This window comes from Poeciliopsis prolifica, unplaced genomic scaffold, assembly GCF_027474105.1.
Source record: "Poeciliopsis prolifica strain line A6 unplaced genomic scaffold, Auburn_PproV2 SCAFFOLD030, whole genome shotgun sequence".
NCBI lineage: Eukaryota > Metazoa > Chordata > Actinopteri > Cyprinodontiformes > Poeciliidae > Poeciliopsis > Poeciliopsis prolifica.
This window is the reverse complement of record NW_026562405.1, coordinates 6,866,424-6,877,623: the sequence shown is the minus strand read 5'-3', so window position 1 is coordinate 6,877,623 and position 11,200 is coordinate 6,866,424. Positions and strand designations below refer to the sequence as shown.

Genomic DNA, 11,200 nt, shown 5'->3' with positions numbered 1-11,200 from the left:
CTTCAAATGTATTTGGTCTGTCATTTTTATTTGGTTGAGTGATCACAACAAGCGCATTTTTACCTAAGCTTCATTGGACTATGAAGATGTTAAATTGTGTTTCATTTCTTCAGCCATGGGAACCTATGGATGAGAGCAGTCCGTTTACAACAGGTGGCAGAAACACAGTAAGTTATATTTTAGGGACATATCATAGCATGATGTGTGTACATGTATCAATAGTAATTAACCTTCATTGCATTTCATAAGTATGGATTGGTGACATGTTGAATGTGGATATTTGTAAATTATGTGGTTATGGAACATGTCCAATGAAGTTTTTTTTTTTTTTCAAGATGCTTGTTTTAAAATGTTGAATATACTGGATTGGAAATAATTATTAGACCACCTTTGCTTTCTTCATATGACTTCATATGTTCAAATACCCATTAATATGTTTTTTCATTGTCCTTTAAGTAATGGTGTTGGGTCTTGCACTTGCAAATGAAGTAAACAGGTACAACTTTTTATTATGTCACACCACAATCCACAGATTTTTATCTCAAACCTTTTAGTAAAATATTTTGATAATTAAAATAACTGTAGAATAGTCAATTATTAAGTTTCATTTTACTCTTTTCTCTGTTTTCAGGTTATGGATTTGGATGACAACAGCAACAATCCAAGCACCAGTGAATGTCCCTGTCCAGAGCCCTGTTACAGGTGTGTAATGGCTTCTGTCATAAAGAAGAAGGGTGTGTGTTGTGTCATCATGACAAGGTGATACTGATAGATCTATTGTGTCATCTAAAGTGCATTTATTTACTTCGAATGTTGTAAATATAACTTCTGACATAAATGGAATGTTTTTGTGAAGGACAGTTGGAAGTTCCCCCCTCCATCTATATTGTGTGCACGTTTTGCTCCACAGAGACTACACCAACTCTTTGAGCCCATTGTTATTGATGATGATGATGATGATGATGATGATGATGATGAGGGATTGAATATTTAACCGAAGACAAAAAGCAAGACCTGCCCCAGAAGAACATGCGTTAGTAATTTTAATATTTTGTATTAAATTAACCAGCATCCTGCTCATGCATAATTACATAATGCTAAGTGTGATCAGTCAACTGCTTTAAAATATTTTTTTTCTAGAGAAACAAATGTGCAGCCACATGATTATTGCAGAACTGGCCATGGGTATGACCACAAGAAAGTCAGCCGGTTCAATATATGTCGGACTGATGTGTGGGATGGAGCTGTTCGGGGCTTTCAGAGGAGCACATACTCCGACAAGAATGACATGTTCATCAAATTTAACGATGATGCTGGCTGGTTGGAGGAAGGGTTGGACACAGGTGGCCCGAGGCGTGAGTTTCTCACGCTTCTCATGGCCATTCTGAGAAATCGCCCGATCTTTGATGGACCCCCAGAAAGTCGTTACATTGTGTGCAATTCGAGAGGTGAGACATTTTTTTGGGTTTGTGAAGTGGTAGTACTTCTAAATCAAAATTTGCTGAAAAATCAGCTTATGTTTTTGTCATAAGCAGATCTAAGATTTAATTACCCACAGTAATTCTGTGCTCTGTACAACAGCTGCCAGGGAAGATGAGTATTTTTTAGCAGGAAAGATGATTGCCGTATGTATTGTACATGGGGGACCAGCACCACATTTTCTCTCAAAGAACCTGGTCAACTACATGATAGGGAATCCAAGTTTCAGCGCCACTGTTGAAGATGTTAAAGATGAGGAGATAGGGAAAGTTCTGAAACAGGTAGGAAATTACCTAGGCATAGGGAATAGATTTATTGTATGCCAACTGGAGATTATTTTCATTTTATTTATTATTATTTCAGATTGAGATTACGAAATGATTATGACAAAGTACCAAGTTTGTTTTATCAAAGCTGACAAATGTTTTTGCTGTGAAAGGCCCGATTTCAGCCTGTCTCAACAGATGTTACATTACAAACACACAAAATGTTAATGCTATGTTTTTATTCATAACAAAGATGTTTTTAAATTTATAGTTCTGTACTTCTTCTGGATACTGCTTGTTTTGTAGGTCCTGGAAGCTGATTCAGATGAATCTCTGCTAAATGTAATTTTGCAAAACAGTGGGATGTTCCAAACTGCTGGATGCTTCAGAGGGGTGAAGGCTTCTGAGAAGAAAGCTTTTGTAGAGGAGTATCTCAGATGGTACATCCTTGACAGAAACCACAGTGCCATTCAACGGTAATCAATAAATAGTTATAAATAATTAAAAACTATTCTGAAGTTCTATGCTCAGTACTCAAGATCATTGAGTGTTGATCTAGAGTATCAATGCTCAATGTCAATACTGTGAACAACTGCCACTGACATCATGACACTAATTAACTAAGAAAAACTAATTAGGTATAAAAATTGGGATCAGATTAGAGATATGACATTAGTAGATCAGACATCAAATTTAACCAGCTTCCTTCCTTAATTGTTTTTGTTTTAATCTGTCGTAGGTAACACATCTTTTTGTGTTTTTCTGAAAAATTGTGTGAAATATTAGAATATACAGAGCAATACTTGCCAAATTCTGAGTTTCACCTTCTATCATCCATTCGGAATTTTATGTGCAACAGGTTTTGAATCGTTGTTCACCATTACACAGATTAATCATAGGCATGGCACATGAAAAATATTTCAATGTGACTTATAAAAATATACTGTTGCATGACAATTTCGTTTTTTGCACAATGAAAACATTTTTTTAAGTTTCGATTTATATTTACTTTTAATGATAACTTTTGAGCACTGTGGAAAATTAGCTTTACTTTTTATTTTTTGTTTATCTTTTTGACTTTATATATACTCTATCAATACAGTACATTGCTTATCGTTAACAGATTCAAAGATGGACTGGCAAGTCTTGGTTTTTTTGCTGCACTGCAGCAGCATTCCAGTGTCCTGTCCCCAGTCCTATGTTTCTCTGCCAAGGCTCTGACTGCTTCAGACTTGGAGACCATGTTCCAACCAGATCTCAGCCCTGTAGGAAGCAACAGGCGGCAAAGGAGGGCAAAACAATTGTCTTCTGGGCAGATTATTTGCTTGATTGCGAAGGTTAGTAAGAACAAATTGTGTTATTCTAAAATTGTTTGTTTTATTGGAAAACAAAAATAAAAAGAAATAATTTGTACAAGGCATTATCTATTAACTACATTGTTTATCATCTTTCAGAGAAAACAACTGCTGTATCTCTAGAGGAAGTCCTGATGTTTGCAACAGGTCTCACAACGATTCCACCAGCAGGATGATCCCATCCCCACATCTTGAGTTTTTGAGTGATTCACCCTTTCCTATTGCAAACACCTGTGCAAACACACTTAAACTGCCACTTTTGGAATCTTACGCTGATTTTAGAGCTAACATGGACTTTGGAATACAAAATGCTCCGGGATTTGGATGTTACTAAAATTGAAAAACATGGTTTCTTGGTTAAATGTGTTTCCAAAAAATAGTTTGTTTTGCAAAACCTTTTTCTTGTTATGTTCTTTCTCGCAACTTTTAGCAAGTTGAAACAAATACTCAAAACTGTTAATTAAGAGTGTAATGTCAGATTTTATCTTCATAGTTCAAACTAAATGCACAATTTTGTGTATTAAAAAAGTTTAATTCTGAATAACAATGAAGTTTTCACTTTATATCAACAAAATGAACAGGAGACAAAATATAAGATTTGATGTTGCTTGTTTGTGTTCACAGCCTCGCAATGTTTTTGAGCAATAAATACAATTCCATTGCTGACTCCCAGTCTTGTGACTGCTGTTGTCCATGTTGTTGCATGGCTTCCTGTAGGTATTCCTCGATGTCTTTATCCCACACAACTCTGTCACCTGACTTGCTTCTGGGAAAACATCCAGATCGCTGTCCTCAACAGGAAATCCACAATCTCTTGATCCATATCTGCAAAGTCAGAATATAATTAATAATAGAATTGTGACAGCTGTTTTCTCTATTTAGTACAAATACTTGGAATCGTCTTTTTTTTTTGCTGGCTATAGTGAGCACTATCAGTGACAGCTTATACAGTGTATCACAAAAGCAAATACACCCTTCACATATAAGCTGTACTCACACTACTTTTCATTGTGTCAAAGTGAATTGTTGGTGTTATCCCATGACAAAATATACTTTAATAGCTGCGGAAATGTGAAGGGTGTACTTACTTTGTGTACATTAATAGCTATAGGTTACTTGTACATAGATAATAAGTGTCCTAACAACACTTCTGCATTATTATGTAATGTCAAGCATTATTTCTATTGTGAAGATGTCAATTACCTGTGAGGCAAGAGATAGAGTTCGTTAGGAATCCCCCCAGGACATGATGCAAGTCTGCTTGGCCGGATCCTGTGGTTATTCCAGAGACCTTTGCATTCATCCAGGTCTTTCTGCAGAACTCTGGTGAAGCAGAATCTGAGCAAGCACTGGTGCTCATGGCTTCCGTTGAAGTTTCCAGAGTCTCTTAAATCTCCGAACAAGTCCATCCAAAACTGAGACCTGAGGATAAATTGAATTAGAAACGGTTCTGTTCTTTTTCATATTAAAATGATAAAAACAAATTGTCCTTCTCCATGTCCATAACATTGAAAGCATGCTATAAATGTATGTCACACTGAATATCGCGCCCTACTTTTCCACGTGCAAACTAAAACTTTGTATAACATCTGATACCAAACAATGAAAAATTATAACTTGGACAAAAAAATTGCAAAAGCCTTATGAAAATAAATGTTTGAAACAAATTCACTTATTACCTGGCAACACGATAGCCATGTGACTGTCAACTCCATAGGCACTTCCTATGAAGTTGTCATGACAACAATAAACAAATCACAAGCTTAAACCTGCCTAACTAGAAAAATTTGCTTCACTGACATCTGACTTACGGTGTATGTTGCTATAATCACCAGAACCTTGTTTTTCACACAAAGAGTTTGGACGTACTTTATAAATCCGTTTAAACTCAGACTTTATGCTTACATGGACTTTACACTGTGATCAGCTTTCGCTGTACTTCACATCTGAAATACACAGATGTACCCACCTTCCTCTCCTGAAAGAAGACCACCATGACTCGATGCGTTGATTCCCTGTGGATGATCCGTAACTGTGGCTTGATGATCCAGCATAATAATCCGTATGCGCATGCCGGAGGGTACATTGTACTGCTGCCATAGTCCCGTTCTCTGTGCCTAGGTCTGTTCGCAGTCTCATTGGTATTACGCCAAGACTCTTGACACAGTTTATGTAATGCTGGGCAATGACAGAGGGATTGTTGTTTGTTGCCCCACAACAAGCCACATCATTCTTCTAGAAAACCCATCAATGCATCCTGAGATGGCCAAGCCGAATGGCTTCAGTTTGTCGTAGCCATCTACATGCCATATGTAATTGGGCCCCATAGAGTGGTACGTGCGTCTGGTAAACTTCCTGCGAGTCCTCAGAGCGATGCCCTGAGGATTCAGCTGCCTCAGCAGTCTCATTACAACATCACGTTTGACACGCAGGTTGTTTTTTTGTTTGAGAACCTGCCACATGGTCCGATAGCCAAATAATTGGCCTGGTCCTCTAAGCTCGGTCATAATGGCACGTCTCACGTCAGAAAGTGGAGAGTAGTTGCCTCGTCTATGCAGCCCTGCTACTTTCAAATGAGCCTTTAAAGAACGCAGGCTAACCGACACTTCGTGGTTGGTCTGGAGCATGTCCAGTATCACCTCGTATGTATATCCTGACTCAAAATATTCCCGAATAACGGTACTGAGGTTTGGATCACTGAGAACATTCATGTTTTTAGCAATCAAGTTTAAAGCCAGAATAACTTCCGGTTCAAAAGTAAAACGACCTGTCGTCCATCAGCGACTTCTTAGGTCTCCCACTGGGACCTACCTCTTCCGTTGTGTTTTCGTTAATGTTGTTGTGTTTTCGTTAATGTTGTTGTGTTTTTGTTAATGTTTTTGTGTTTTTGTTAATGTTGTTGTGTTTTTGTTAATGTTGTTGTGTTTTCGTTAATGTTGTTGTGTTTTTGTTAATGTTGTTGTGTTTTTGTTAATGTTGTAGTGCTTTCGTTAATGTTGTTGTGTTTTTGTTAATGTTGTTGTGTTTTCGTTAATGTTGTTGTGTTTTCGTTAATGTTGTTGTGTTTTTGTTAATGTTGTTGTGTTTTCGTTAATGTTGTTGTGTTTCGTTAATGTTGTTGTGTTTTTGTTAATGTTGTTGTGTTTTCGTTAATGTTGTTGTGTTTTCGTTAATGTTGTTGTGTTTCTGTTAATGTTGTTGTGTTTTTGTTAATGTTGTTGTGTTTTCGTTAATGTTGTTGTGTTTTCGTTAATGTTGTTGTGTTTTGCACCTCAGGGCCACCGTATTTTTAGGACGTGTTTTGGACGACCTTTTGTATATATATATTTATTCAGGATGCATATCCAACAAAATCCACATCTAATGTACAGCATTTTTTCTTATCTTTTTCCCCCCCCTCTAAAAAAAACCCACCCACCTCCACCCCCCCACTCTCTCCATGTAGCAACACATATAGCAGTATTACATTTGGCACTACTCATTTTTTGAAAGGCCAGAGTTAAAAGAAAAGAATACAACAAAAATATTAGAAAGATCGAAACAAGACAGTAAAAATCAATACAGATCAGTCTCTCAGGTCCAATCTAGTTAGGATGTCCAGGAAGGGAGTCCATATCTGGTCAAACTTCGCCAATGTCCCACGTATCGAGTGTAGAATTTTTTCAGGAGTGCAGTATGACAACAGTTCGTTGATCCAATGCTTCTTGTTTGGAGGCTCCATAGTTTTCCAATTTTTAAGTATACATTTTTTTGCTGCGGATGACGTTAACAAAACAAAGTATTTCTTGCAAAATTCAATTTCAAGGACCTAATATCTCCAAGTATCCAAATCCTGGGGTCAGGATCTAAAGGAAGCCCACAAACTGTTGATGTTATCAGTATTACATTATTCCAGTAGGTTTGCAAGTGTACACAATTCCAGAGCATATGAAGAAGATCGCCTACAGACGTCTTACACCTATGACATCTGTTAGTGATATTGGCATTCAGTTTATTCAACCTATATGGAGTATAATATGTACGATGTAAAATGTTAAATTGAATTTGCCTGTGTTTTGTTGATATTAATACTGTTTGAGATGAGTTTAGTAATTCGCTCCAGTTTTTATCATCATAGTTGCAGTTTAAGTCAGATTCCCATTTCGATTTTGTCGAGTACTTGTTATAAGTTGGTGATGAGGCAAGAACCATTCTATAAACACAAGAATAAGCCCTTTTGTAGTAATACGTTTTGGATCCAGTAAACATGATTCAAGCAGAGTTTCCTCTGGTTTATCTGGAAATATTTCTAATGATTGACTCTTAATCCAGTGTCTGATCTGCAAATATTTGAATAAACTGTGTCTATGCAAGTCATAGGATTCAGATAATTGATCGAAGCTGGCAAAGACATTATTGGTATAAAGATCACCGACTGATCTAATGCCTTTTCTGACCCATGTTTGTAATATACCATCCGCTATAGGTTGGGGAATGCTGGGGTTATCTTTAAGTGGAGTGTTAACCAGTAATTGTATGTTTAGGTGCAAGAAGGTATGTAGCTGTAACCATGCATTGTGGGTAGCTAAGATTAAAGGATTTGATGTAATTGTAGAGAGTTGCTTTTTTGAGCTCAAGAAAGGGATGATTGACAATGATCTGGATTTCAATTCTTGTTGTTCTATTGAGACCCACCTTACATTGTTACCATTTGAATGGGTCCACATCCATAGAGTACGGAACTGGGAAGCCAGATAATACACTCTAAAATTTGGAAGATTTAATCCTCCTTTAGCATAGGGAGCTTGTAAAGTAAGAAGCTTAACTCTTGGGACCTTCTTTCGCCATAAAAATAGAGATATTGCTTTATCCAAATCTTTGAAAAATGTCATTGGGACTTTTAGGGGGATACATTGGAATAAATAAATAAATTTAGGTAATATAGACATTTTAATTGAGTTAACTCTACCAATCAAGGATAATGGGAGATCTATCCATCGTTCCAGTTCTGCTTTGGTTTTATTAAATAATGAGATGTAATTCCTTCTGTAAATTTGGTCATGCGAAGAACTAATATTAATGCCAAGGTATGTAAAACCATCCATACTCCATTTAAATGAGCCAGGCAGTAGTTGTGTCTCCTGTTCTGTCATATTAAGTGGAAACGCTTCACTCTTGGAGTAATTGATTTTGTAACCGGAAACTGCACTGTATGTCTCCAGGCATGTCAGTAAAGATGGTAAGGATTTAGACGGTTGAGATATAAATACTAACAAATCATCCGCATATAGTGCAATTTTATGTTCTTCTGTACCTATTTTTATACCTGTAATAGATAAATCAGATCGGATAGCTATCGCTAATGGTTCTATAGCAATAGAAACAAGCTAGGAGAGCTTGGGCAGCCCTGTCTACAGCCCGAAAGAGCGAGAAGGCGTCCGACAGAACCCCATTAGTCAGAATCTGTGATCTAGGGCCATTAAAGAGTGTTCTTACGTATCCAATAAAGGTTTCACCAAAATTCATGGTTCTCATGGTCTCAAAAAGAAAATCAGGTTCAATTCTGTCGAACGCCTTCTCAGCATCCATAGAGAGAATCACCAGGGGGTGTCTCTGTCTTTTAGTGATATCAATAACATGAAGTAACCTCCGGATATTGTCTGCTCCCTGTCGATTCTTAACAAAACCTGTTTGATCTGCATGGATAATTTTTGGGATTATTTTCTCCAGTCGAGACGCTATTATTTTAGACAAGATTTTATAGTCAGAATTGAGAAGGCTCAGAGGTCTATAGTTGCTGCACTTTTGTACGTCTTTTCCAGGTTTGGGAAGTAATGTTATTGTTGCAAGTTCTAACGATTGAGGAAGTGTTGTCTTTTGGAATGCCTCCTTGATCATATTTGTAAGGGGAGTTAATAATTTGTTTGAAAAGGTTTTAAAAAATTCAATTGGAAAGCCGTCTGGTCCTGGGGCTTTATTATTTTGTAATGATTTAACAGCAAGGTGAACTTCCTCCTCACTAGCTTCCCCATCTAGTATGTCTTTGTCAGCTGTATTAATCTGGGGTAAATGTAAATTATTCAAAAATTGTTTTATATCTACACTGTCTTTGCGAAGCTCAGGTTTATATAACAATTGGTAATATTTTTTAAATTCCAAATTAATGTCTTTTGTATTTTCTAAATGTCTACCATCATCTGTGTTAATACTCTGAATATATCTTTCACTATCCTCTTTTTTTATTTGCCACGCCAGGAGTTTGCTTGTTTTATTGCCGAATTCGTAGTAATGATATCTTGTTCTAGCCATTGCTGCCTCAGCTTTACTTGTACACAGGTTGTCATATAAAATCCGTTTTTGTTTTAAAACATTAAGTAATTCTGGGCGCTTTGTTCTTGAATGATCAATCTCTAAACTCCTTATATCTTTTTCTAATTGAGAAAGCTGCTCCCTTTTTTGTTTGTTTTTATATGAGACATATGAAATAATGTGCCCTCTCATATAAGCCTTGAGCGCTTCCCATATATTTGAATGTGAGGAGGTATTTAAATTTACTTCCAAATATATATCAATTTTGGTATTCATAAAAGTGACAAATTCAGGGTCTCTAAGAAGATATTCTCTAAATCTCCATCTAGGAGAAGAGAAAACTGGTTGGTGTAGTTCTAGCTTCATTTGTATGGGATTATGGTCTGAAATCGTAGCAGCTAAGTAAGAACAGGATTTAATTTGTGACAAAAGTGGGTGTGAGATCAAAAACATGTCAATTCTTGAATAAGTGTTGGACGTGTTTTGGACTACCTTTGGATGTGTTTTGGACTACCTTTGGACGTATTTTGGACCACCTTTGGACGTGTTTTGGACCACCTTTGGACGTGTTTTGGACCACCTTTGGACGTGTTTTGGACCATATTTGGACGTGTTTTGGACCACCTTTTGGACGTGTTTTGGACAACTTTTGGACGTGTTTTGGACCCTTTTTGGACGTGTTATGGACCAACTTTGGACGTGATTTGGACCACCTTTGGACGTGTTTTGGACCACCTTTGGACGTGATTTGGACCACTTTTGGATGTATTTTGGACTACCTTTGGACGTGTTTTGGACTAAATTTTGGACGTGTTTTGGACGTGTTTTGGACCACCTTTGGACGTGTTTTGGACTTCCTTTGGACGTGTTTTGGACCACCTTTTGGACGTGTTTTGGACCCTTTTTGGATGTGTTTTGGACCCTTTTTGGACGTGTTGTGGACCACCTTTGGACGTGTTTTGGACTTCCTTTGGACGTGTTTTGGACCCTTTTTGGACTTGTTTTGGACCACCTTTGGACGTGTTTTGGACCACCTTTGGACGTATTTTGGACCACCTTTGGACGTATTTTGGACCACCTTTGGACGTGTTCTGGACCACCTTTGGACGTGATTTGGACCACTTTTGGACGTGTTTTGGACCACTTTTGAACGTGTTAATTTCATGTGTCTCATATTACAGGATAAAATGTATTTCTGTCTGTTTATAAATCTATTTGTAAATGTGTGTTTTGCTAAATTTTTGGATGTTTTTAGATGTGATTTGGAAGTTAGTTGTACATGTTTTGGACCTGTTTTAAATGTGCTTTAGACCTTTTTAGGAGGAGTTTTTAGGACGTGTTTTGGACGACCTTTTCGACGTGTTTTGGACTACCTTTTGGACGTGTTTTGGACCACCTTTGGACGTATTTTGGACCACCTTTGGACGTATTTTGGACTACCTTTGGACGTATTTTGGACCACATTTGGACGTGTTTTGGACCACCTTTGGACGTATTTTGGACCACCTTTGGACGTGTTTTGGACTACCTTTGGACGTGTTTTGGACCACCTTTGGACGTATTTTGGACCATCTTTGGACGTGTTTTGGACCACCTTTGGACGTATTTTGGACGTGTTTTGGACCACCTTTGGACGTGTTTTGGACTACCTTTGGATGTGTTTTGGACTACCTTTGGACGTATTTTGGACCACCTTTGGACGTGTTTTGGACCACCTTTGGACGTGTTTTGGACCACCTTTGGACGTGTTTTGGACCATATTTGGACGTGTTCTGGACCACCTTTGGACGGAAGCAGAAGTTTGAAGGGTGT

General features: G+C 37.5%; 1 protein-coding gene and 1 pseudogene across 1 annotated transcript; one reads left to right on the top strand and one right to left on the bottom strand.

Annotated features, from left to right (window-relative positions):
• Positions 1-631: 631 nt before the first annotated feature.
• On the top strand, positions 632-3,259 carry LOC129372671 (G2/M phase-specific E3 ubiquitin-protein ligase-like; annotated as a pseudogene).
• On the bottom strand, positions 3,251-5,307 carry LOC129372670 (uncharacterized). The gene is made up of 4 exons (XM_055050086.1): positions 5,070-5,307; positions 4,304-4,522; positions 3,768-3,925; positions 3,251-3,318 (listed from the first exon to the last, which is right to left on the bottom strand). Exons 1-4 carry the CDS (start codon positions 5,237-5,239, stop codon positions 3,251-3,253), a joined length of 615 nt encoding a protein of 204 aa, XP_054906061.1. The 5' UTR covers positions 5,240-5,307.
• Positions 5,308-11,200: the final 5,893 nt, after the last annotated feature.

What these genes read in the sequence shown, in the direction of transcription:
- LOC129372670 (XM_055050086.1), bottom strand. Translation starts at nt 5,239, where the DNA reads ATGAGACTGCGAACAGACCTAGGCACAGAGAACGGGACTATGGCAGCA. An exon ending in TCTTCTTTCAGGAGAGGAAG is followed by an intron (nt 4,523 to 5,069) that starts GTGGGTACATCT and finishes ATTTATCCTCAG; the next exon opens with GTCTCAGTTTTGGATGGACT. An exon ending in CAGCAGTCACAAGACTGGGA is followed by an intron (nt 3,319 to 3,767) that starts GTCAGCAATGGA and finishes TGTTTGCAATAG; the next exon opens with GAAAGGGTGAATCACTCAAA.